The 27,200-nt window shown below is 45.6% G+C and overlaps 2 protein-coding genes across 4 annotated transcripts in view; both read right to left on the reverse strand.

The window, feature by feature from the left end:
- PLAGL1 (PLAG1 like zinc finger 1) overlaps window positions 1-7,224 on the reverse strand; it is a 48,699-nt gene extending 41,475 nt beyond the window's left edge. Inside the window, exon 1 of one of the 2 annotated variants that reach the window (XM_074862727.1) lies at window positions 7,105-7,224. The gene's annotated coding sequence lies outside the window, so the exon portion shown is untranslated. Of the gene's footprint in view, window positions 1-7,063 lie in introns of both variants that reach the window. The other variant, XM_074862728.1, reaches the window with a different exon arrangement.
- Window positions 7,225-13,692: 6,468 nt separating this feature from the next.
- RSPH3 (radial spoke head 3) lies at window positions 13,693-26,352 on the reverse strand. 2 transcript variants are annotated; one of them, XM_074864789.1, is made up of 9 exons: window positions 26,222-26,352; window positions 25,848-25,935; window positions 24,556-24,697; window positions 23,122-23,267; window positions 22,354-22,557; window positions 21,156-21,318; window positions 19,955-20,041; window positions 16,806-17,075; window positions 13,693-14,002 (listed from the first exon to the last, which is right to left on the reverse strand). In XM_074864789.1, exons 1-9 carry the CDS (start codon window positions 26,335-26,337, stop codon window positions 13,989-13,991), a joined length of 1,230 nt encoding a protein of 409 aa, XP_074720890.1. In that variant the 5' UTR covers window positions 26,338-26,352; the 3' UTR covers window positions 13,693-13,988. The 2 variants fall into 2 exon arrangements, with proteins under 2 accessions (XP_074720890.1, XP_074720889.1); XM_074864788.1 differs by having other exon boundaries at window positions 16,794-17,075.
- Window positions 26,353-27,200: the final 848 nt, after the last annotated feature.

Consider the following 27,200-nt stretch of genomic DNA (forward strand, 5'->3'; position numbering starts at 1 on the left):
TTTACTTACTCAGTGATGCAGGTGACTCATGACTCCCACTAAGATACAAGAAAAAATCAGAAGCCAGAAAGCATCCTGGACCATGTGTGTAGAGTCTTTTTGCTTTCTAGAACATTACAAAGGTTGCCTCTCTGCACAGAAAGTTGAGCTGGTTGCTAAGACTAAATGAAAACTGAATTAAAATAGAGCTTCTTATGTTGACAAAACAAATCTCTGCGTTTTTTGCACTGTTCTTCCATCTAAGTGTTTCTCTTTTGTTTCTTCAATCCAACTTCAGTTATGCTTTCAGTAACTTCTTTCCTTTAGCTAATACTTTCCGGTATTTCATTATCTTTCCTTTGCCTTTCCCTTACCATCTCTTTCCAGATCTTTGTTCAGCATTGCTGCTTTCCTTCCTTTCATACTCCCTTTGGTCCTCTGCATGCCTCATCTGTGGCAATGACTCTGGAGATAGTTCCACCTGACAAAGAAGGAACATTCACCTCTCTGGGGACAAAATAAACTTTGAACTGGCTTAGCTATGTCTTTAACACGTGCTTCACTAGTCCTTCCACTGTTTATTATTGCAGGACAGTGTAACAATTAGATATTTGGTGTCTTCTTTGGGCATCAATCTGTCAAGGCACTGGCAAAACAGAATTTTAATGCTTTATAAATCACTTGTTTATTGCTCAGCCTTGCAGTACTTTTAATCGTGATCTCTAAAAAAGCTGTATTGATTTTAATGTTTCTTATTTCTGTAGGACAGGATAAACCAATGCTGTTGATCACATTATACAGCTGTGGTGATTGAAATAACAGTCTAGCTGAAGTAAACCAAGATTGCAGTGACAGTTTACGGCCAAAAAAGCACGTGGGACTTGTGCTGATGCAGTTCTCTCTGAACGATATACATCTCTGAAAGACACTCTTGCAGAAGACACCCTTGCTTATCCCTCAAGAGTCCCTCAACACCATTCATAGCAACAGGAACCTGGAAACAAGAGACAGAATGGAGGAGCAAAATATAATACTGCTCACTGCACTACATTTGCTTGCTATTGTATATGCTAGTGTAAGTTAGATACTGCTATTCTAGTACTTTCCTAAGTGCAATTCTGTTACGTGCCCTGAAGAAAAGCAAAGCACATCTACACCGACTTCATTACCTGTGCCATGCTACAAGACTTGGAGCAAATGCTGTGCCATGTCTTTGCTCTAGGTATCAGATGGACTGCACGGGAGCACAGTGGCTATCTCTGCACTCTCTGCGTGTCTACACTACAGGACTCTTTAGCCTACCTGCACCATACTTGTGACTGGTATGCCCAATGCACACAGTTGACCACATTGGTGCTATTCGGCATTTGCTGCCAATGCACTTCTTGCTACAGTTCTTCAGAAGACCGTTTGAGAGGCAATGGCATCAGAAGGCTGACAGGGAACAGTGCCTCCCAACAGGATGGGGTTCATCAACTTATTGATCTACGGATGAATCTTGCCATTCTGGAGTGACTAGTACTCCCGAACTGACAGCACACAACTTTCCCCAGCATGGTCAGTGTCACTGTGAAGACAAAGCATGGCACGATCTGCACACTGAACATAATGAGCCATTCCACGTAGCATGTCTGGGTTGTGCAGGTCAGCTGCAACACCCCTGAGCACACAGAGTTGACGTTTAGCACTGAAACAGCTCTGTGTGCAACACGCAGGTCTGGGCAGCCACCAGCTGAACCACCTTAACCATGAGCACAAGTTTCCCTGTCAGGAGCCCCACTGCCCCACGTAAGGCAAAAAGAATACTAGCACTCTAGACACCCAAGAGATGACTGCTTTCCTATTGTATATCAACACACACACGAGACGACTTCCCTGCTCCTCCTCACAGAAAACAGGCAGTGAATAAGCATCCTCCTAGGACAGATCCATTTCCACCTCCCTCAGAGCAGGAGAGGAGATGGAGGAGACAACAACTGGGACAGGGAATCCATCCACGTTATACAGAGGACTGTCTCCCAGCAGCTGGGCTGGGATGAACGTTGGCACTTACTCTCTGACCCCTGTGGATCAGACAGAGCTGGGAGGTCTTCTCTGTTACTTAATTGTTGGAGAGTCAGGACTAGGTGCCACTCACAGCAGACCATGGTGACATTCCTGAGATACTCCCTACATCTCCTTTTATACTCCAATAACAGCACCTAAGTTAAGAAAACCAAGATGAAATACACACAATTCTGCACAGCTACTTTTTCAGGCTCTTCACTGATACTGACAGGAACTAGAGTTTCTATTTATATTTGTCTAGTATCTTTTATTAGCAACTCAAAGAGCCAAATCTTTCTATACTTGAAACTTGAGGCTCTCCTGAGGAAAAAATGACAACAAACAAGGATGTTGAGTTACCAACCCAGAATGATTTAGCTTATTTGAAATCCTTTTATGCCCCACCACAAGGACTAGAAATGCACGCCTTTCTGCATTTTATTCCCACTGCAGTTTTTCAGGGGTTTAAGCAAGGGAATATACAGTGTGTGTTCAGGGATGTCCTTTGAAAAATCATGGAAGCTGAATGGGAGAAAATCAGGGAGGTAATCAGTGTGAAGAAGTTATCTCTCTAACTCATTAGAACTATAATCAATGCCTTATGACACAGTCTTTATTGTATCACCATTCCAGCTTGGAATTATGAGTAGTTAATGCTATTTGGAAAGCTTAAATTTTGCTCTCTCAAGTTGTTTGTGAAAGAGCTTCTACTAAAATAATGCTCCAGATGCAGGGAGGAGTAAGATAATAGCAGAATTAGTTTACAAAGGCACCCTTGATCCTGATTTAGCACTGGAACTCACACTATTTTACAGAAGATCAATCAGTACGGGCAGAAAAAGCAAGAAAAAAGAGGAAATATGAGAAGCATGAGACAAAGATCACTAGAAACAAGTCGCTTCTAGATCATCATGTCAGAGTCATCTACAACATTAAACTTTTTTTCACAGCAAATTCCAAATAGCCCATATTCAGAAAAATGCATGGAAGAAAGAGGTATGTCAGCAAAAAAGCAAAGGCAGAAACAAAATATTTATTTATCCTTGGGATATGTGTGTAATTAAATTTTATGATCAACTTTCAAGATTTTCCCATACAGAATTCAAGTAGACTGACCCTTCTGTCCTAACTCTTGTTATTTCCTGCTAGTTATCATAAAATAGCAGTATCCTTGGCATCATTTAACGAGATTTCCTACTTCTTTCCACACATGCAAGAAAAGAACAAACAGTTTCTTCTCGTTTTAGTGACAATTAAATGATGCGGCCAGTTGTACAGTGGCACGTGCTTAAGTAAAAGTGTGTGATTGCTGTTCCCTTGGCGTTTGGAGCAGTCTCATTTGTTTCATGCTTATCTTTGAAAGCAGGAACATCTTAAAATAAAAACACAGCAGAGCCAGTAGGGAACTAGTTGGCAATGCGTACTTTAAATATGCTCTGGTTCTGCAAACATTTCGTGAGGCAGGTTGCTCTTACTGAAGAGGACTAATTAGGTTCGTAAAGTTAGGTGTAATGTTGAGTGCTCAAACACATAAAAACTTACATCAAACACATGAAACTTGTATCAACCATCAGCACAGATTGTCTTAAGTACAGTGTGTGTATTCACTTATGGGCAGGGTGGGAGGGTTGATGGTTTTGGTTTTTTATCATCAGCCAAGAAGTTAGAAGTTTGAGGGAAAGGGACAGGGGCTCAGACCCCACCCCCTGCAACACACTGTAGAATAAATGTGTCTCAACAGTTACGAGGGGGAATTATCTTACACCGTTTCCTTTCCACCGAGTACTGGCAGAAGGAAAGGCAGTGAGAGAAGAAATGCGTGTGCTCACAGTGCTTCACAACAACGAGATTCTCACTGCAGAGCAGATTACAGAATTGAGAGGAAGCAGAAGTTATTGTCTTTAGTTAGAGAGCATGAACCGGTGACCCGCTGGCCTACTTGCCTGTAAAATGAATGCAAAACGAGCGTCCATGTTAAAAGAAAGTCTACCTATAAATAAAGCACTCAAAATGGTTTAACTCTTAATTTTTATCTTAAAAACTGAGCCATTTTAAATATACTTGAAGATGCCAATCTAAGGCTTCAACCTGGTTAAACCTGGAGAACTGACCACATGATTTAATGACCCCTTCTGCCTTTAGGAAATAATTATTTTGTTATATTTATGTGCTTTCTTGTATCGAATTCTCCAAACCTCCCACTACTGTTCTCACTCTGATGAGCAGGTCCAGAGAAACCTGCTCATCCCATCTTCTACTTCTTACACAAATAATCCTATTATCAATTTGCAGCATCTGCAGGATTGGAACGATCAGGTCCTGTTTAAATGTCAGACCTTGAGAGCACTCAATTCACAACGCAGTGGCCATCAGCATATTACAGTTATACTATTCCAGGATCTATACCAGCTCCCATTAGGTTTGCAAATGAGATTCTGACTGCTTTGATTTACAACACAGGGCAAGTAAGTGCACACTAATGGTGGAAAATATACTGCACATACAGTGGCACCACAGCAGCAAACACACACAATATCAAATAATAACCACACAATTTGTCACTGATCCTGTCACTGTATCTGTACTTCTGTTTGGCAGAACTACACGTGTTCCACCCAGAGCCACCTGCCCCACACAACCCCATTTTGTGTTGTACAGTATGACCACTCCCCACACACAGAGGCAGAGCAGTGCTCCATGCACTGCTTCTCCAAACCAACAACAGGGACAGGAAGGACCAGTGAAGGAAAATTCCCAGTGAGCATCTTTATTTCTCCCCAGTGAAGGGTCGAAGCACAACAGAAGTGCTGCACGTGCAGGGTCAGTGGACTACTGCGGACCTCACAAGAGAAAGAGACACTCTTGTCTTGCAGGAGAAGTTGCCAAGTCAGCACAGGACTGCTTGACACTTTGTGCTGCTGCACATGATTAGATATCTCAGAATTAAACAGCCAAATTTTCTTCTAAACATTGGAACAACCAAGAATCAGGTCACACGTGTTGATGTTGATTTTACAACTGCAATACCAAGAAATCCAAGTGCCTGGATTGGGAACCTCTTCCTTCCTTGTTCTGTCAGAGATGGATTTGCTAATCTCCTGGTAATAATGTCAAGCACATCCTCTCCTACCACTTCTTGGAAAGAGAATGTATATATCATTTGTATTTATTTATGAAGATCCTCATCATCAAGGTGATACGAATAATCCTATATGTTGGACTGATGCCTGCCAGCTGATGCCTGCAAGCAGTTGATGCCAATTGTTGTAAGGGGCCTCAGACAAGAATGCACCCAAGAACATAATTTTTGCAATTGTGATGAATACATCCAGGGGAGGGCAGATAAACCAGCAGACACCTGTGGAAATCAAGATAAGGAACCTAATAAACTTTACAGACAGAGCAATGAGCCAAGCCAAGACCTTGTATGAAAGAAAAGACTGAGTTAATGGAAAGGACACTAAGAGACACCTCTTCAACAACCACTAGGGACCACCACAGACCACCGAAGACCCCCATGGAAGCCCCTCAGAGACCTTTCCCCAAATTTTAGGATGCTTGCACAATGTATTAACAGATGCATTAGATTCCCTGGAAATAGGTGGGTACTTCTTGGAAATTATACGAATAATTATTTCTTTTACTGTATATGATGAGTGTCCTTTGTCTTTCAGCCTGCATGTTAGGTGGAGCGATGCATCCAGCGCTGCAATAAAGAGAATGCCTGCTTCTTAATGCTACATCGGTGTAAAAAGGTTTATTCCCGATTTTGGTGACAGGACGATGTGGCCACAAACAAATATGTATGTAGGTACATCACGTACCCAAAAACATAGCTTGGATTCTGTCCTATACAGTCCTTCATAAATTAAAAATATCAGCTGAGGTGGGAAGATTACATTTAAACTGACATTTTAAAGACAGCTACTACTTTGTGCTCTTCATCAACTACTTTAAGCAGCTTTTACAAAAGCAGTTAGTCTTATTGGCCCTCCTTTGTAAGGAGACACATACTTGTTATGCTCAAGTCATACAGGGAAAGCAACAGCCCTCGGAGAAAAGTGTGGCCGTCCCAAATTCACCTTTCTAGAAAAATGAACTGTCACTGGGCTACGGGATACGGGCTTTTAATGGGGAGACTAAAAAAACCTGAAAGTTAAATTTTTAATAAAGTTATGTACTTTAAGAAGAAATCAATCATATAACGTGGTAAATCCATCTTCCCCACAGGCAAAAAAAGGCACGTCTCCCCTAGGAGTCAATGACAGCTCAAGACTTAACTGCAGCAAGCTGTCACCCTGCTGAAGAGTGACGAAAAACTGATGTAAACCATTCCGCGGCCACCTGTGTCAGCCAGGACTCTGAGGCAGGGCGTCAAGACCCGTTTGGGAGCGGCGGGCACGCATTTGGGCCCACACATGTTTTCTCACGTGGGAACAAACCTCCCGGACCATGACCCGAGTTTCCCGCCAAATGCAGCCAAAGCGACGTCTGCTGCTCCGCGCTCTGCCATGAGAGCCCCGTGAGTGCCGTCGGGCTGAAGAGGGGCACGAAGGAAAGATGAGGAGATGTTTGCGTGTGTGTGTCCCCTCAATCCCCGCCCGGAGGCTTTTCTGTTGCCGGCGGCAAGAGGGGCTGCAGCGGGCCGAGGGCGTTAGCCCGCCCTGGGGCTTTGGTGCGAGGCTCTGCGGCCGGACAAGCGGGAGAGCCTGCGCAGCGGCTGGGGCTTGGGGAAAGTTGAGGGCGAAAAGTGATAAATAAATAAACACAAAAGCCTCCTCCTGAAGGCGGACACATGTGGCGCAACTCGCTTTCCTGCGGCGGCGGCGGCGGCGGCGGGCGGCCCGCCCGGCCCGCCAGCCCCGGTGCTCGACGCTGTCGCCCGCCGCGGTGCTCGGCCCCCGCCCCTCAGCGCCCCGCCGCCCGCCGCCCCCGCCGGCCCGCGCCCCCCGCTCCGCCGAGCGGCCCGGCCCCGCTGCGAGGCGGCGGAGCTCCCCCGGCCCTGCCCGGCCCGGCCCCGCACGCCGCCCCCGCTCACCTGCCGCCCCCGGCGCGGCGCCCGGCCCCCGGCCCCCTCACCTCATGGCCCAGCTCTGCGGGCGCCGCCCGCTCCCCCAGCGCCGGGCCGGGGAGCGCAGCGGCGGCGGCAGCTCCGGCTCCTCCCGTCCCCGCGGCGGTGCCCGGCCCCGGGGAGACGCCTGGCGGCGGGCGGGCCGGAGGAGGGCCGGGCCGAGGGGCGGGCGGGCGGCCGGGCCGCGTCCCCTCCCCGCCACTCCGGAGCTGCGGGGGCAGCGGCCGCCCGGCGAACAGCGGTGCTCGGGGGCCGCCGCCGGGAAGGGGAGGGGAGGGGAGCGCGGAGGGGAGCCGGGCCGGTGCCCGAGGGCTCCCTCTGCAACGGTACTGCCGGGGCGCTTGTTAAAAACGAAGTGCGAGCGTCCCGGCCCGCGGCTTTCCGACCGCCGACCCTGCCGCGGCTGTGGCCGCACATTGTCCGTGCTTGTAAGGGCCCACACAAACCCCCTGACCTGCGCTGGTGGTAGTTCATTACTTCCAAGGAAGGCACCTCGCGGCATTAAGGACTTCCTGCCCATATACCGATCTTGCCTCGTTATCTTGCGGTTTGGTTGCAGACTTGCATCCCGGCAGGCTTGAGGGGCGCAGGAATGGAGCATGTGTGCACCTGTGGCTGGCGTTTCCCCTTGAACCCACTTGTGGCTGTTTCTTCCTGTCCTGGCATGGGTCATCCGTGTGGAGATGCTTCCGCCTTCTCCATAACCACCATTTCAGGGCTGGAAAACCACCATCAGATCCAGCTGAGCCATCTCTCAGATGCTGTGAGGCTATGCAGGGCAGAAATCAGGAGATCTAAAGCCCAGCTGGAAATTAATCTGGCTTCAGCAATCAAGGACAACAAGAAATGTTTCTATAAGTACGTCAACAGCAAAAGAAAGACCAGGGAGAGCCTCCATCCCCTGCTAGACGCAGGAGGAAACATGGTAACAAGTGATGAGAAGAAGGCTGAGGTGCTTAATGCCTTCTTTGCCTCAGTCTTTAATAGCAAGACTAGTTGTACTGAGGGAATCCAGCCTCCTCAGCCAGAAGACAGAGACTGGGAGAACGACCCCCCTGCATTCCAGCAGGAGATAGTCAGTGACCTACTGCATCACATAGACATACACAAGTCTATGGGACCGGATGGGATACACCCGAGGGTGCTGAAGGAGCTGGCTGGGGTGCTCGCCAAGCCGCTTTCCATCATTTACCAGCAGTCCTGGCTGACCGGGGAGGTTCCAACAGATTGGACATTGGCCAATGTGACGCCCATCTATAAGAAGGGTCGGAAGGATGATCCAGGAAATTACTGGCCTGTCAGCTTGACTTTGGTGCCCGGGAAGCTGATGGAGCAGCTCATCCTGAGTACCATCACACAGCACATGCAGGACAATCAGATGATCAGGCCCAGTCAGCATGAGTTTATGAAAGGCAGGTCCTGTTTGACAAACCTGATCTCCTTCTACGACAGGGCGACCTGCTTGTTGGATGAGGGAAAGGCTGTGGATGTTGTCTACCTTGACTTCAGTAAGGCCTTTGACACCGTTTCCCACAGCATTCTCCTGGCGAAACTGGCCACTCGCGGCTTGGATGGGCACACACTTTGCTGGGTAAAAAACTGGCTGGATGGCCGGGCCCAAAGAGTTGTGGTGAACGGAGTTAAATCCGGTTGGCGGCCGGTCATGAGTGGTGTCCCCCAGCGCTCAGTTTCAGGGCCACTCCTGTTTAACATCTTTATTGATGATCTAGACGAGGGGATCGAGTGCACCCTCAGTAAGTTTGCAGATGACACCAAGTTGGGTGGGAGTGTTGATCAGCTCGAGGGTAGGGAGGCTCTGCAGAGAGATCTGGACAGGCTGGAGCGATGGGCTAAGGCCAACTGTAGGAGTTTCAATAAGGCCAAATGCCAGGTGCTGCACTTGGGCCACAACAACCCCCAACAGCGCTACAGGCTTGGGGAGGAGTGGCTGGAGAGCTGCCAGTCAGAGAGGGACCTGGGGGTGCTGATTGACAGCCGGCTGAACATGAGCCAGCAGTGTGCCCAGGTGGCCAAGAAGGCCAATGGTATCCTGGCTTGTATCAGAAATAGTGTGGGCAGCAGGGACAGGGAAGTGATCTTGCCCCTGTACTCAGCACTGGTGAGGCCACACCTCAATTACTGTGTTCAGTTTTGGGCCCCTCACTACAAAAAGGACATTGAATTACTCGAGCGTGTCCAAAGAAGGGCAACGAAGCTGGTGAAGGGTCTGGAGCACATGTCGTACGAGGAGCGGCTGAGGGAACTGGGGTTGTTTAGTCTGGAGAAGAGGAGGCTGAGGGGAGACCTCATCGCCCTCTACAGCTACCTGAAAGGAGATTGCAGAGAAATGGGGATGTGTCTCTTTAACCAAGTAACAAGTGATAGGACAAGAAGTAATGGCCTCCAGTTGCGCCAGGGAAGGTTTAGACTAGATATTAGGAAGTATTTCTTTACAGAACGGGTTGTTAGGCATTGGAATGGGCTGCCCAGGGTGGTGGTGGAGTCCCCATCCCTGGAGGTGTTTAAGAGTCATGTTGACATAGCGCTTAGGGATATGGTGTAGTTGGGAACTGTTAATGTTGGGTTGATGGTTGGAATCGATGATCTTCAAGGTCTTTTCTGACCTAGACGATTCTGTGATTCTCCAGGCTGAACACACCCAGTTCCTTCAGACTTGCTTCCCATGTCAAGTTCTCCACATTTAACCATCTCCGTGGCCCTCCATGGGATCCTCTCCAGTTTTTCAGCACCTCTTTTGAACTGGGGAAGACCACAGCTGGGCTCAGTCCTCCAGGTGTGGACCAACAAGTACCAAATAGGGTGGAATAATGGCACCCCTTGATCCGTTGGTTATGCTCTTGCTGACGTAACCTGGGGCACAGTTTGCCTTCATGGCTGCAAAGGGCATTGCTGCCCAACTGCTCAGATTGCAGAGGCCACCAGTTCCCCCCAAACCGTTTCAGCAGCGCTACACCCCAGCCAGGCAAAGTCCAGCCTAATCTAGGACCCTGCTTTTAGAGAAGGTTGGGCCAGCTGACCAAGGATCCAGAGATCCCTTCCGACCTAGCTTGACCTTTCATTGATCCTGTGATTCAGTGTGTTGTGGTTTTGGGAACTGTAGATAACGCGTTATGTCAACTCTGAAACAAATGTATTTGATTGATTAATTACCATGAAAATGGTAACGGTTGGCCTGCTGGTATTTGCCCATTAAATAATCTTTTAGATGTTCTCTCTAACCCATAATACACGAGCACTTTCCAACATGATTATCTTAACAAAAAGCTATGTTTAAAGTAGATACAAGTTCAATTGCCAAAGCATGATTGAATCATGATTCCTATTAAGTCGAATTCCACTGTTAGGTCATTTTTAACAGCATATGTTGTCTCAGCATTGGCTGCAAGATCCAGCCAGGACCCTGACAGATAAAACTAATCTTTCTGGGGCAGTTTCAAGCATTATTGCATCAGCCTCTCAGCCAGACTTTTTGCCAGAAATCATGAACCCCATGGCAGTCAGCAGCATGGGATATACCACTACCATGGCTGCTACACTTCACTGTCAAATTTATTAACTTAAACTGCCAGTAACAATATATGTATGCTAATATTATCATATGTTAATAACCACAGCCTGGGCAACTTGAGCACCAAATGTTTGTGGTGGGACTGAGGAGGAGGAGTGAGGTGACATAAGGCAGTTTATAACTACAGTAATATTGCAATAAAGCAGCACCATTGCTGGACCACTGAAATGTACTCTAGGCCAGTGGTTCTCAACCTGTGATCTGTGGACCCCTGGGGGGGCTGCAATGTCATCACAGAAGGTCCACGAAGGCTTAAAGCAGGGGTGGGGAGCATCCAGCCCAGAAACATTTGGTGTGGCCCCCAGCAAGCACTGCACCTCCTTTTCCCACAGCCCCCTCCCCTCAATGCTCCTCTCATAATCAAGCCCCGCGCCCCCACCTGCCCTGACACACTAGTATACTCGGTGATAGTATGGTTGGGGGCACCCACTTTAACTAGGCAGTTTTTCTCTTAAAGACATTTTCTTAACACAACGGCCCTCTTTAGGGCCACAACGGGGCTGAAGTCTCTTCCTCCAAGTGGTAGCCCTGGACCTGTAAACAAAAATATATGGTGCCTGAACACAGACAAACAAGGGAGGAGGTGAGAAGAATTGTAAAAACTTATCACCAAATTTTAATGTAAAAATTGGCATCAAATTCGGAATTAGCACATTAAAAAACCATAAAATGGGCCATTTGAGCAAAAAGAGTTTTGATGCTATTATTTTAAATTCATGTGGAATCATTGCAGTAAAGATATTATAATAGGAGCGTGTGCATTAACAGATCATTTCCCCTTCTCTCCAAATTTGAAGACCCTTCATGAGAAAATTTAAATAAATATTTGATGCAGTCTAGTGCTTTAAGTCTTGAATTAAGTCTCGGTGGTCCACAGCCACAAAAGGTATTTAAAGGGGGTCCACAGTGAAGGAAAGGTTGAGAACCCCTGCTCTAGGCCATGCCTAGCTTCTGGATTGTACCAGTAAAGAAACCCTGGCAGTGAGAAACCATACTGAAAAGGGTTCACTATTTCATTATGATAGATACTGTCATACTGGTGTCTCCTGCAGGGGGGCCAGACACGAATCTTCACGGCTTTGTGAACACCACAGGGCCATTGCTGCTATTGCTGTATACTGCTGCTGTTAAAGCAATAGAGCTTCTGCAGGGTCCCAAGGCTGTAGCCATTAAAGATGGATAACATGAGGTTCATGTTTAACACATGCATATAAGCAAGCAAGCAAACACTTTTGTAGGTGTATTTTTTATTTGTTCTCTCTCTAGCTCTGTGAAACCCATGATTTCTGCCAGCAGCAAACCAGCCATGAATTTTACTCTCACCAAAATGCTTCCAGTCTGTCAGTGTGCAATGGAGAAATGTGGAGAGTCCAGTTTGGTCCACCATACCAAGAGGATTCCCAAACTGAATCAGGGCTGTAAGGCCCAGGCAGTAAGTCTCAATGTCTTTTCTACTTCTCAAGCAGGTGTTGAAGTAAACATGGAGCTAAACTGCTGAGCTGTTTGTTGGAGTAATGCTTTGGCGCTTTGCAGAGAAATCAATAGATGGAAACCACATGGATACAGTCATATTGTAACCAGCCGCTTTTGATAAAACACACAAAGATAGGAAGCCTCACTGTGCACACATGCTACTGCATTAAGCTTTTACTGACAGGTACCAGCCTGGGCATGACTAGAAGAGGTATCAGCTCAACTCCTCTGTGCTACAAGTGGTCCTTTGGACACAGTTTAATGCCAAAATGAACTTTGTGTCTGGTCTGCAATGGTTCCGATGGAGAAAGCACCCAGAAGCCTGTGTTGTGGGTCCAACACACAGATGTGTTACAAGTTGCTTATCATCTGAAAAGATGGTTGAATATAGGCAGGGAAATGTATTTTTCCTCCAATCTCATTCAAAGGACAGGCTGAAACAGCTCTGCTGGACTTTTTGAAAGGGTTCAGCCCAGGGCTGAGGCATGGCATAGAAAACACAGCAGCTGCAGTTAGAAAGCCCTGAAACCCACAACGCTCAGAGAAGTTGTGGGTGCCCCATCATTGAAGTGTTCAAAGCCAGGCTGGATGGGGCTTTGAGCAACCTTATCTGGTGAAAGATGTCTCTGCCCATGGCAGGGGAGTTTGACTAGATGAACTTTAAAGGTCCCTTTCAGCCCAAACCATTCTGTGGTTCTGTAATCTTAATGTGGACTGTGTTGGCTGACCCTAAGTGTCGTCTCCTCATGTTGTCTCCTCCTCTCCTCTTCACAATATGAGTAGATTTTGCAAAAGGTCTACACCTTTGGGGTTTAGCAGAGGAGGGAAGTCCAGTCGGGCATCACTAGCGCAGGGTGTGCAATAGGTGACATCAGTGTCTTTCTACATGTCTCTGTGGGGGGGATCGCTGTGGGCTGTCTGTCCTGCCCTCTAGTGCCTGCAGCACCATCCCCCTCTGTCCCTTCTCCGCTCCCCCTTGCGCCCACAGGCACACCCAGGAGCTGCAGAGCCCTGAGCTTCCCCCGGCCACCGTGGGTGCAGAGCTGGCCACACTGCGGCCTTACCTGCCTGCCAGGGACAACTGCTGCTGGGGACACTGACCACAGAAAGGGGACTTGGAGGGGAAGGGCAGCAGGATGGGTCCCTGTGGGGAGGTGGTGTGAGGGGTGTGGTGCTCGCACCCGGGCTTGGCTGGGGTGGCAACCCCAGCCACCTGCATGCCAGCCCCTGAGCCACCCTGCCAGCAGCAAGGCCTGTGCCACACATCCTGCATGTCTGCCGGCATCACCCCAAACAGGTGACAGCTACGCTATTACCCCAAATCCCCCTTCCCCTCCTTACAATTGCTCATGGTTTTCTGCTTCTCCAGTGACCGACAGGATGCGAGGGGTCCCCTCCCCTGCCAACCTGCCCATGTCTGGGGCTGAAATTCAAGTACGGGGCTATTAATGGAAAACTGCCAGTGCAGTATAAAGTGCTGTGGCTGTGTGCCCCCATAAAAACATAACCTATTACAGCAAACTTTACCACAACACACAATGCTGGAGTTGTATATTCTAATGAAGTAAAAATGCAGGGTATGAAGTAAATGAAGTAAAAATACAGTTAATTCTATTTTGTAATAATTTAAGAATACATAATAATGCCACAACCTATTTAAATAAAATAATTCAATACTTCAAGTAAATTTTCTAGCAATCAAACACAAAATAGGAGTGACAAAAATCAAAATATTCCAGTGATCACCTTCCTCTTGTAACGTTCCAAAACCAATGCTCAAGTCAGCATTTCTTTGAATCTTTTCAGGAACGATCACAGCAGTCCTCTAGGTTATGCTAAGTCTCCTGTAAATACATGATAGAACAATCATTCAGTAATGGGAATCCTTAAAACTCACATACAGTGTTCCAAAAGTGAGCTGAAACATTTACAATTCTCATGAATCATGTTAAAAAGTCTTTTTATTTCTCTAGATAAAGTTAGCCCGAGGTCAGTTACCTGATTTATCTGAAGTCGTGACAGGTCTCCATCATCATGGGAAAAAAACTAATGCAAAATTTGGTCCTACTGAAATTGAGGTAAACCTGCCACTGACTTTGATCCTTAAACTGGAGTTTCATTTCAAGCCTTCAATTTCAGTCATGTGCATAAAAATAAATTATTCTTAGAAACTTATAGACAGATGTAGTGACACTGACTACCTTAATTTCATACGCATAACACATTTTGCTGGATACTTTGAGGAATCAATCATAAATGAAAAAACAAGTACACTTTGTTGAAATAGTCAACTTAGCAAACAGAGGAGGAGGTTACAGGAGAATATTCCAGCTTTCAAAATGAAAAGCATCCTTGGGTATGTCTGTCTACAGTCTGTACTATGTGACTCCAGACACTCAGTTTTAACACATTCATAATACATCAAATCACTGAGTGGATTTGTTGGTGGTTACATTTAATTACTGCTGATTTTCAACTATCTACAGGGAGAGGTAAAGACCTGACACCTTCCAAGGGAGCTTTTCCATGTAAGCAATAGCTGCCCTGATTATCACTGGGTGTCCTAGCCCAGAACGGAGGGAAGGCAGGGTCTGCTTTGAAGCCACACATAAAAGTGGTCCAGTGAAAAGTCTGGACGTCCCTTTTGAGGGTATGAGATGTGGAGCAGGTCCTTGTCCCTTCAGGTGTCATTCCTGACATCCCACTCTCAGACTGGGATCTGACCTGCTGGGTTAGCACGTATCAACTCTGACCTGCAGAGAAGAGGTAGCACAAAGCAGCCTGGACAAGGCAGGACTTTTTCCACAGGTGCAGCTAGCAAGGAAACAGTGTTGCTGCAATGGAGAGCAGATGTACTTTTATGAGGGGGAATGACCCATGTGAAGAGCTGGCCCGTACGGGAACAGACAGAAACACATGGCAGCACAGGTGCATTTTGTCAGTCATGTCTGGTACCCTTTCCAGTGAACCAGCAAGAAAAGATGATTACAAAGAAAACTGAGGCTGGACTTAACGCATGGCTCCAGCCCCTCACCAGTGCTCCAGGAGTCAGGAAGCTGAGGAGGATTTTGCACTGGCAGAAATTCCCAGTGGCAGGTAACTCTTTGAACCTGAAGAGAACCTTCAAGAACAACAGCCTTCACTCTGTTACCTGCTGAGATGCCCATCTAAGTTTCTCAGGAGAGACTAAAATGAGTGAAAAGAAATTTATCCAAGTGCTGTAGTAGCTACGTTTCAAAATAGGGAAAACAAGGAAATTCTATTCTGAGAATATTACCAAAGCACTTGCAAAGGTTATTAGGATGCTCTCATTGTCCTTCTCATGACCTTCTAGCAGAGGGGTATGCTGTTCCATACAAACCCCAGGTTTTTGATGGATTGGACTGTGTAGAAGGGGATAGAATTTCACTGCCACTCACTGCACTAGTGTGTTGGGTTTGTGTGTGTGTGGTGGGGGGTTCTGGTAGCAGGGAAGGGGGCTACAGCGGTGGTCCCCTGTGAGAAGCTTCTCAAAGCTCCCCTGGCTCCAAGTCAGACCTGTCTCTGGCCAAGGCTGAGACAATTAGTGACGGTGGCTGCGCCTCTGTGATAATTTAAGAAGGAGAACCTGAGAGGAGGAGTGGAAGTGGTGAGGAGCAGTTGTGAGGGAAACGCCTCTGCAAACACCAAGGTCAGTGGAAGAAAGGAGGAAGAGGGGGAGGTGTGCCAGAGCACTGACTCCCCCACAGGCCGTGGTGGGAGGGCAAGCTGTGTCCCTGCAGCCATGGAGGTTAGTGGTGGAGCAGATGCCGGCCTGCAGCCCATGGAGGACCCCATGCCAGAGCAGGTGGCTGCACCCAAAGAAGGCCACGACTCTGAAGGAAGCCCACACTGGAGCAGGTTGTTGCTGGGAGGACTGCAACATGCAGGAGGGACCCACGCTGGAACAGGTTGTGAAGAGCTGCAGCCTGTGGGAAGGACTCACTCTGGAAAAAGTTTGTGGAGGACTGTCTCCCATGAGAGGGACCCCATGCTGGAGCAGGGGAAGAGTGTGAGGAGTCCTTTGCCCCCCAGGAGGAAGGAGCAGCAGAGACAACGTGTGACAAACTGACAGCAACCCCCATCCCCCTCTCCCCCATGCCGCTGGGGTGGAGGAGGTAGAGAAATCAGGAGTAAAGCTGAGCCCGGGAAGAAGGGAAGGGTGGGGGAAGGGTGTTTTTAAGATGTGGTTGTATTTCTCACTGTCCTACTCTGTTTGACTGGTAAATTAAGTGGTGGTGGTGTTCAAATTAAATTTATGTTCTTTTTCTTCCCCTAACAAGTCTGTCTTTTGCCCGTGACTGTAATGGGTGAGTTATCCCTCTCTGTCCTTATCTCGATTCCCGAGCCTTTTGCTCTACTTCCTCCTTCCCAGTCATGAGGGGAAGGAGTGAGCAAGCGGCTGCATGGTGCTCAGTTGCCCTCTGGCCTCAAACCAGGACAGCTAGTAACCTCTCTCTTGATTCTTACAGCCTGAAATCAGCAATGTCAGCATATGGAAAACACGCTTTAATGTTCTACTGTTGCTTAGGTTCATCCTTCAGCATGGCTAGGGCACAATACTTGTAAATAGATAGGAATTAATTTCTTCTTTCTAAGCCATTCATCTCCACCTACTTGATGACTTGCCTGCTTGTTTCTCAGTTTCCAAATCCTCTGTTCCTGCTTGATCTGATTCTTCTAACTGGAAAGAGATGCGACGTGAAGGCTGTTCCTCAGCAACAGGTTGCTCAGTCTCTTCTTTCTCTGCAACCGGTTGGTCAGCAGCGTCGGTCTCACCGGCCACCTGGGGTGCTGCATTTGTTGGCCTGGGCTCTTCAGCAGGTGCCTCTGTCTGATCAGACAGAGGTTTATGGCTAAATGCATCTAAGCGCTTTTCAACCACTGTACAAATCAAGGCTGAAATAGAGAAAGCCACCATTAACAAACATGGAGGAAAAAAGATATATTTTGAGATTATTTTATATATTACTGACCTATAACTTCTTAAACAGGGAAAAAAACCTGAAGTAACACTAGAAATGAAAGAATACTTGAATGAGAAAAAGCTTCCCTGATGCTGTAGCCCAGTTCCAGTCAAAGGAGGCATTTACACTGAAAGCAGTGATTTGAAAGGGTTCACCTGGATTGTTTTGTTCTTTTCCTCACAGTTGTTTCTCACTTCTGGAGCAGGTCACCCCACCAGGAACAAGGACTAGGCAGGTTGCACACAGCGTGATGTTTTTTGGCAGTGGGAAATACTGGAACTATGGGAGTCACCAAAAGATTTTCTCTTTCTGAAAAGCAGCTGTAAAGCACCTATCCTTTATTATTTTTGCTGCTTAGCCTTTGTAAATTTTCTAAATGTTATACCCCTTCCAACGGGCATAGCAAAAAAAAATAATCAACAGTCACTTTGATATACATCATTTAAATATGAAAAATAGAAGCCAACAGTGAAAGAAGAGAGGTTTAACACAGAAAACAGGACAATGTACAGGTGCATTGTTAATTCGTGGATTGACTTTAGCAAGTAAAAGAAGGAATGGTCATTTCTGAGAGGGCAAACATAACTGCCTTAAACTGAGAGTGCTTCTTTTTTGTTCACAGCTCCTTTATTGGACAGTGCAAAATAAATCCTTTAAGCAGCGTCTTGATTCAAATAGGTTAAAAATGGATTCTTAAAGACTTTTCCTATGCTTCTGCATAAGAGGGGAAAGAAGCCAGGAACTAATCTCAGCTGAGGCTGTGTCTGCCACTAGGAAACCTGGAGAATGCAATTTGCAGATCCTTTTGCAGAGATGATGTTGACTCAACAGTGGGTGGTTGAAAAGCCAGGAAATACAGAGGGTAAATAGCAAAACGGACAGCTGGTATTGCTTATTGGCCTGCTCCAGGTGCTCTGTGTATCTTAGAACTGGTGCAAGACCATGGTATCTGGTTAAAAAATTAAACAGAAAGATTTAATGGGAATATGACAGATGTTCTCATCAACAGTGTATCCTGCAGCAACATTCTCCTTGGGATGTTTATTCAGTAGTCACATACAATACTTCTTTCTTAAAAGAAAATTCCCTCCCTCCTGAAGAGGTACATGAAAAAGCGATCCTTAAGTGTACATACCAGCATATATATATCATAGGATAAAATAACAGACCGGCTGTAATTATCCAAATTATACCTTAACAAATAAAATTCAGGGTCCTCATTAAACTGAAAATAAACCCAAAGGAAACAGACACAATTGCAATTCAAATCCAAAATCACAGCAGGAGGAAAATCATAGGAATGGAAGATGTAACACAACTGTAAAAAGTGGTTTGATCTACGGGCACCATGGTGGACACACATTCATCATCATTTTGTGTTTCTACAGAAGACAGAGTTTAGATTGTTCAGGTGTTTCAACTACAGCCTCTGAAGACTGACTAATAAAAGAACCTGAATGCTTAGCTTGAATTAGCCCCAAAGATGGATGATATTTTAATCTATTTCAAAAGCAAGGACATGATTATTGGCTGCTGAGGAGGTAAGCCCTTGTTCTGATGAAAAGTGTCAGTCACCTGACTTCTCAGTCAACCATGGCCTATGATTATCCTTCTCTTCTCCTTTCCTGTAGGATGAACATATTACCCATAGCTCACTTTGCTTACACAAACAAGTTAAGGGACTTCCATGGTATACATGTGGCTGTAGACAGGATGGGCTTTTCTGTTCCCACTGGCACAATCAGACACATTACAGAGAACAGCACAGCAACAATGGCTGTGTAACTCATGAGAAATAAAAACGTTATAGCAGAGAAAAGAATTGGTGTTCTTCAACCATTCTGCTCCTGCCAAATGTATTGCATCTTCCAGCATCAATACACCTCAAACAGTATAAAGCCAGTAGAGAGACAGTAGTGCAGAATGACTGACACTTTGTCCTGGTTTTGGGTGGGATAGAGCTAATTTTTTTTTTTCCTTCTTAGTAGCTAGAATAGTGCTGTGTTTTGGATTCAGTAGGGAATTTGATATGAGAAGAATATTGATAATGTACTGATGTTTTTGTTAAGTTGTTGCTAAGAAATCAAGGACTTTTCAACTTCCCATGTCCTGCTAGCATGCAGGTACACAAGCAGCTGGGAGGGAGCATAGACAGAGCAACAGATCCAAATTGGCCAATGGAATATTCCATATCATATAATGTCATGCTCAGTGTATAGATAAGGATTGATTGGGAAGCTCACTCTCACTTCCAGGATTGTGGTTTCAGGATTCTTTCTTCTCTGGGATCGCTAGCCAGGAACAAGCTGGGCACCGGTCAGCAGGTGGTAAGCAAACACATTGTACATTACTTGTTTGTGTTTCCTATTATTTCTATTATTATTATTACCCTTATTTTTATTTTATTTTATTTCAATTATTAAATTGTTTTTATCTCAACCTACAAGTTTCCTTACCCTCACCCCTCTAATTCTCTCCCCCACTCCCCGGGGTGGGGGAGGGTGAGCGAGCGGCTGCATGGTGTTTGGCTGCCGGCCGGGTTTAAACCACGACATGCTTCTATGATTTCAGCTGAAAATCAATTACCTAGATGTATGTAGTAGTAGTTTTCCAACATTAAAAATGTTTTTATATAGTAAAAAAACCCCAAGAAAACAACACAAAAAGCCATGGGTACTTGGAGTTCTTGCTAAAACGACACCTCCTACCAACCCACAGTGACCGTTTAAATGTGATACTTGTTCTGACTGGGGAAAAAACAATCAAAAACATCAAGTAGCCCAGATTACATTCCAGGATTTAGTAACTTACAGTCAAGCATTGTCCTCCCCAGAACCTTCCTCTCTAGTGTTTCTTCCACTTCTGTCATCAGCCATGGAAGGAATTCTGTCTCAATATCTGTAAGAATTTAGCAGGAAGAAAGAAAAAATGTCTTTTTATTGAGGATGAGCGACAGGATCTTGAGGCTGTTTTTCATTTGCTACGACCATTAAGGGATGAACATCCTTGCCAAAAGACATTTGCTTTCTGAGAGCCAGATGAAATCTCTCAGGTGTTGTTGGGTTTCTTATCTCCTGCCTCTCTTACTGCAGTTCCTCATCTTTATGGACTCAGACCAGAATCGTTTCAACTGCAGTGTTTTTCAAAAGGGTCTGGCACCCTTGAAGGGCTAGCAGAGATGAGATACACAGTAAAGTTCTAGTGAGATGAAAATAATTATCCTGAACAAGTCAGGAGAATAACATTTCCTGCCTTGCTTTCCAAAATTGTTTGGCTTCTGGTGTGCTGAAAGCATTTGTTCCCTCTGACTAAAGAGCTCTTGCTTACCCATGTATTTCTCAAATCATGCTCTTTCTAAGCCATGGTCCCAAAGCCTGCCCTGTCTGCGAAATACGCTCAGTTTCTGCACTTGCCCCATGACTCATTCTGAAGAGAGTGTAACCATGGCCAAGCTGTGGTCTGTGTGTCTCTGCGGGGCCCAGGGAAGTGGGGTGCAGCAAGGTAGCCCATAAGAAATGCTGCTGATTCTAAAAGCTTGGAGTTACCGATATACAACTCCAAAATTATTTTCAGGGCCTAGTTCTAATTGACAGATTTCTCCTTTTCTCTGATAAACATTAAAAAGGTTCAGGATGACATACAGATTTCTTTGCCTCTCCTATCAAAATATATTTACTTCAGTTTGGATGACTCTCTCTCTGCTCTGCCAAACCTAACCACTCATTTATCTCTCTCCAATTCAAAAGCAGCTCTTCTCATTGTCACACTGTCAGCTCTTGCTCATTCTTGACTACTTGTATAGATGACCAATAATGTTTGTTTGTGTTAAAAATATGAATTTGGAAACTATCTGTTCACAGATATTAACACAATTTGTACACATTTACACAAATGTAAATGAATAAAGTCTTATGACATTATTCTAAATAATATGACAATAAGCTATGTTTTACGGTTGTTTTGACCTTTCTATTACTCAGTTCACATATTAAAAAAAATAATAAATACAAACCTCTTTCTATAGGGTCATAAAAAAATCCACCCTCACGAAGATTATTGAAGACGGAGGGAATGAGATCAGCCAAGTAACGCTGAGCGAATGCCCGAGCTGCAATTTTCTCTGTGGTCTCCTTCTGTTTCTGCAGCATTTGCATGTGCTGGAGTTTGCGACGTTCCTGTCAAGGCAATATTGCATGTAAAACTTTCAGGCCTTTAGCTGTTACTCCTTTGATCTAGACTTTGAAGACTGATCACAGTGTGAGAGTCATACATAGTAAAGATAAAAGTACAGACACTTACTGTCTCTACCTGGTATTTGCAGCCTCTAATTTTCACAAAAACTCCTCATATGAAAAAGTGCTTGAAAGCAAGCTCGTACTCAATCTCTGGAGTACTAAAATCCACAAGGACTAAAGGGAAACATGCTCCTTTGGTATATCTTTTCTGATTTTGCCAAGTCTGTAAAACAAGGGCTTCACAACTGGCCAAATGAAACCCTTCTCTGATACCTTAGTATGCATTGATTTCATGACTCTCTATTATTGCAGATCAAGCTGGTCATTGGCCTTGGAATGAGATGAAGTTGGGTCAGAATTTCCTGCATGTTTCATCTTTCCAATATTATATCCTATTTGATGTAAGAAAAGATTAAAACTCAAATTGGTCCAGGAAAACACTAAAAAACCCAGTTATATGAGGCTGATGAATAGCAAGTAATTAAGACTTGACTTTTCTGTTTATTCCTATTTACTAGATAGTACTAATACAGCTTAATACTTGGAGATCTTAAGAGGTATGTGTGCACGCACAGTAGTGCATGTGCTGGGAGTGAAAGACTAGGAGGTGTCTCTTACTTTCAAGAACTGTGACTACTCATTTAGCAGTTATTATAATGAAAAGGCTTGAACAACAGCTGCACCAGATACAGAAGAAAACACTGTTAGGTTTGGTCTCTTGATCAGGTGTCTGAGTGCACCAGGTCACTGGAGCACAACTGCTCCAGATAAACACAACAGCATGGTGCTGGTGCACGAGAGCAAATGGCAGAGTGCAGCTGTATGGCACCAAAATGTTTTGAGGAATATTGAACTTGACAGTACCCTTTTGGGCACATCCAGCTTATTTCACAGCTTGTCCTTCAGTACTGGAAATGGTTTTCTCTCTTCTGATGAGCATTCAGACAGGCCTGTTCTGCTCTTAGGAAGTCCTACCTTCTCCTCTCTGTATCGCCTGTCCTGCTCTTCCAGGCGCTGTACTTCAGCAAGCTCTGCATTACGCAGCTCTGCGTAGGCACGCTGATGTGCCCACAGCTGGGCCAGCTCTTCTTCCTCCATGACTTCCAGCAAAGCTTGCTCAACTGTTTTCCCAACCAACACTTCCAGGATCGGCTTGACTTCAACGTCAAAGTCAAACAGCTGAGGATGGGAGTCAGGGAAAGAGAGATGAAAGACCCTTGATCACAATCACTGTTAACACCTTGGCAAGGAGAACAGGAGGATGAACAAAGCCCTTGTGCTGAGGGCAGGGCTGAGAAGTGCAGGTGGGAGGCCAGTGTCAGCTAAGGCAGAAACACGAATGCAGCTGGGGGCTAAGTGAGGAGTGGGCTGGAGTGAGACACCCCACACCCTACCACAGCCACTGTGGGGGCTGCCAGGGAGAAGCAGAGCACTCACCTGGACCCTATTTCTGCTCACCTCCGTGTTCCCAACCCCTTCTCAGCTGGACATTATTTCTACAGGGGAGGGCATTTCTCAACACTGTAGTTCTCAGCTGAAAGCAGCAGAACCAGTGCACATGAAGAAGCACCTTCCTTAATTTTGCACTTAACCTCAGAGTGCAGATATTGGAGACTCTTTTTATTTTGGCATGTTCTATGAGGATAAGTTCCTTTCTGTTTCTGCCTCAATTTTGCATCAGAAATGTGTTTTGTATGGGAGACATGTTTTGACAGCACTTGTGGACCTGACTTCACTTCATACCTCTCCTTGTTCTATTTGTGTGGCCACATCTTTTCCTGTTTTGGCTGGTATGAAGAATGGAGTGGGTGGTCTGTCCAAAAATGCATCTGTTTGACACTCTGTATCAACCTCTATTATCCGGTCACTAATCTCTTCCAAATACAGTTCTAGAAACAGAAGTACAATGAATGCTGAAAGTTGGATTCTTGTTATTTTCTCTCAACTATTTTTGATAAAGCTACAGTGTGAATTATATCCAAAGAGTGCAATAAAATGTCTTCTATAAGGTTTAAAAAAAAAAAAAAAAAGACACCTCAACTTAAAACATAGATCAGTGTGCTGCATAGGCCATCTGATGCCACGTTCTCTGTAATGTCAGCTGCACTTCTTGGAAGTAATTCCTAAAAGGGCATTTCACTTAGTAGGTTTCAAAAGTCAGTGCCTAGACCATTTCAGCCCACCTTGCAGAATAAACAATTCTTTGTAGAACAATTTCAAAAAGGGATAATGACTGCCTACCTACTAACAAGTAATATTGAAAACACATTTTTCTTCATTGTATGCACCAAAACAGAACACTGAATCTGTTAAAGAATTATATTCTACTTCTGGCCCCACCAGAAGCAGCCTTCAGGTAACCACACATCCATAACAGCATGGGCTTGAATTGAATTATAACTGTCTCCTACTGCAGAGATAAATAGCCTGGCTCAGAAAATAATGTCTGTAGAGTATTTAAAATTATCTGCAGTAGACAGTGGGAAGGATACGAGACCAAGACTTCCACACTAGAAAGCCTCCTTCTGTGTCCAACAGTATTTGAATGATGAAAAGCCACATTGAAGGTGGTGTAGGAGGTTCAGCTGGGCTGGGGCAGAGGGAACGTTCAGAAACCACAGGCCATGTCTGATTAGCACATAAGACAGCTGTTTTCCCAGTTTGTAAGTCAGTCCAATCTGAAATGATTTTCAGAGGGCACAGCAATACATTGCACTCTCATCATGATTAATCCACTGACAAATTTTGGTTTTCCTACAGATAAGATTGTTTTCCCACAAATAGCGCCGTTTCCTATTCTAAATTAGGACGTGTCCCCCAATTTTTAATAGTAGCCTTATTCTTACATGTGACTGCACTCCTAAGCAAAATTTTAAAATCCCTCAATTTTAAGCATATACCAGACTTCTCTGATGATACTGGAAAAGGAAAGAATAAATGAGTAAGTCTTCACTAGTGTTCATGAATGTACACTGAAAACTGAAAAACAGAGCCTCTGGGAAAATGTCACTAATTAGCCAAGTTTATTAACATATTTAGAGAACCTCTGATTCTAGAATTCTGTGATTCTAATCTTAACTCTATGTGATTCTACCAACTGCGTCATCAATTCAGTAAGTGAATATAGATCAGCAAGTTTTTGTTTTCAGATGAATTTTCAAAAATTCAGCCTTTTACCTGTCTGCACATGAATGTGCTCTCTGCCTTCCACAGGCTCAGGTGTTCTTGGTTGTATTTGCTCTTTTGCGCGCTTTCTAGCCAGTGCTCTTTTCCGTGCTTCCCTCTGCCTTTGAATTTCAAAGGGATTGGGTTGGGTACTCTGTGCAGGGGTGAAGAAGAAAAAAAAAAAACACAAAACAGAATACACTCTGTACTTGAAAACAATACTAATTTCTCTCTACAGGAAAATGGAGGTGGTTGGTTGATTTTAATGCGACAAATCTAGCATTTCAGATTTACTTTTCTGGGTTCTGACCCTAAATTTTCAGTTACCTTAAAGACTGTAGGGCATGAAACTAATAAGGTATCCTAGCTGCCTACAGGCACATACTAATGGCATCTCACACTAAGAGCGATTGTTATTTGGAAGTGGATATTGTATACAGAACTTTGCTTTCGGAGATAAAGGATATTAAAATGGCATGTTCTTGCTGACAAGTGAGAATTTCTAGGTAAAGCTTTAAGAAGGTCAAATGGATTTAAGCCCATTTATATTATCAACAGAAATGTTTGCTAGGTAAAAGTCATAGGTTCTTTACTGCTGATGAAGCAAAAGAAACCCATCCTAACTTTTAAATTCATTACTGTTTATGGATTGAAATGAGCACCAGTTTCAAACTTCTTAAAGAGAACATATGTGAAATTCACTCTAAGAAACAGCTACTGAACAACACAAAGTTATTTCTACAGAGTCACATTTAAAAATACAGACTGCTTTAAATTTTTATATGATCAAGTTATCTATGTAGAAATATTCTCTGAAAATAAAGTATCACTAAAACATTTACTCCTGTATCGAGATGAATAAAATACTTTTGCGTCCACACAAGCAGCTTTTGCATACAGCTGGACCATTTAGCTCTGCTTCTTATAGTAGGATAAGCCAAAGTCTACCACAAGACTTAATTTCCCAAGAGCTGCTGTTCTCACTGATGACACCTTGCATATGATAACAGATTACGCAGTGATGACTTGTGCTTAGGATCATTACGCTAAAGAAATGTCAGGAAAAATATAATCCAGTACTGAATGGGGAAGAAAACCCAGAACTACACAAGTTCATGTGAAACTAAGTGCTTTAAAGAAAAGCTGAAGTCACGTGCTAATTTAACTGGAGGACCTGTGACTGTGTGACATATTTGAAATAAAATTACAGCTTCAGCAGTTACAAGTATTAATGAGGAACAGCTTTCCCACCCCACCTATAACTTTTCCACGATGCTAGAGCACGATCCACATAAAAAACATACCACAGGTGTGACTTGAAGGGCGTAAGTGTTGCCGCGCACCACTCTCCTGTCATACATGAGGTTGGCGTAACGAACAGGTTCCTTTTCTCTGCAACATCAAGCACAGGTAGCTGTGGTTACAGAGCCGCAACCAGGAGGCTCACACCTCCAACAAGCCCGAAGGCCTCTGGAAGGCCAGGGCGTGCAAGTCCCCCCCAAGTTCGGGAAGAAGGACCTGGCGGCTGGGCGGCGGGGTCTCCCCCCTCCCCCGGGGAGGGCGGCGAGGTTGCTGGGGTGAGGGGAAGGCGTGAAGGGCAGGAGCGGGCAGCGGTGCTCGCTTGGGGCGCGCAGGCCGCGGGGCTGGATGGCGCGGCCCGCCGGACACCGGCACTCACAGCTCGGCGGCGGCTGGCAGCGCTCGGTACTTCGGGCGGGCGGGCAGGGCGCGGGGCCGGCTGCAGTAGCTGTAGGGGACGGCGGGGGCCGCCGGCGGCTCCCGGGCGGGCAGCATGGCGGGGCCCGGCCGCGGCGGTGGACGGGCCGCCGCGCGCCGCAACCGTCTCCAGGGCAACGCGCTAGCGGGGCGGGGAAGAGCGCCGCGCATGCGCGGGGCGTTGTGGGATGACCCGCGCTGCAGCTACCGCAGGTTTTCCTGCCGGCGGAGAGCTAGGGCTTGAGGGAAGTTTAATGAGGCCGTGCCTGCTCTCCGGGCACGGGGCTGCTTAGCGGAAAACAGTCACTTTAACTACTGACGGGTTCGCGCTTGGTGGTGCTGCGGGGCCTCTCCGGGGCCGAGTAATGAGGGAGTTTAACCGCGAGGTGTCACCGTCCTTCTTCCGCCTCTGTACAGGCTGCTCAGGGACTGGAAGGTTTCCAGTTGAACTGGCGGTGTCTTAACCCGGTCTGCAGGGCCACTGGAGATGCAAAAATTGGCTGGGGGATCGCGAAAACCCCGTTGCACTCCTAATAGTGTTTTTTCCACACGAGTAGGGGATTTGGGTACCGTAAAGGTGCCCTCTGATGGGAGATAGGAGAGGGGAGTGGGCCCTCAGTATGCCATCCCATCTGTAGTGAGCTGCACTCCCTGACAAATCATGCGGATGTGTTTTCAGATTCTGTGAGAAATTTCCCTTAAGAGAAACATAAAAGCAATTAAGGGTTACCGATACAGTGACAGCTCACTCTTTAACCTATGTGAGTAGTGATATGCCTTGATTACTTTGGCAAGATCGAATACATAAAATAATTCATACTCTTTGTTTCTGAAATCTTTGGTTCAAATGTAACTCATGGGTGAAATGTTATTTATTTCAGCTCAATTATGTTACTACAGCAGATGTCTATACTCTATGACAGCCTTGTGTAGACAGTCAC

The sequence above is a fragment of the Strix uralensis genome, chromosome 3, assembly GCF_047716275.1.
Source record: "Strix uralensis isolate ZFMK-TIS-50842 chromosome 3, bStrUra1, whole genome shotgun sequence".
NCBI lineage: Eukaryota > Metazoa > Chordata > Aves > Strigiformes > Strigidae > Strix > Strix uralensis.

Excerpts from the sequence above, each read along its gene's own strand:
- RSPH3 (XM_074864788.1), bottom strand. The coding sequence starts at position 26,337 with ATGCTGCCCGCCCGGGAGCCGCCGGCGGCCCCCGCCGTCCCCTACAGC. Across the intron at positions 22,558-23,121 it reads CACAAATAGAACAAGGAGAG|CTGTTTGACTTTGACGTTGA; the intron begins GTATGAAGTGAA and ends TCCCATCCTCAG. Across the intron at positions 20,042-21,155 it reads TTATGACCCTATAGAAAGAG|ATATTGAGACAGAATTCCTT; the intron begins GTTTGTATTTAT and ends AAATTCTTACAG.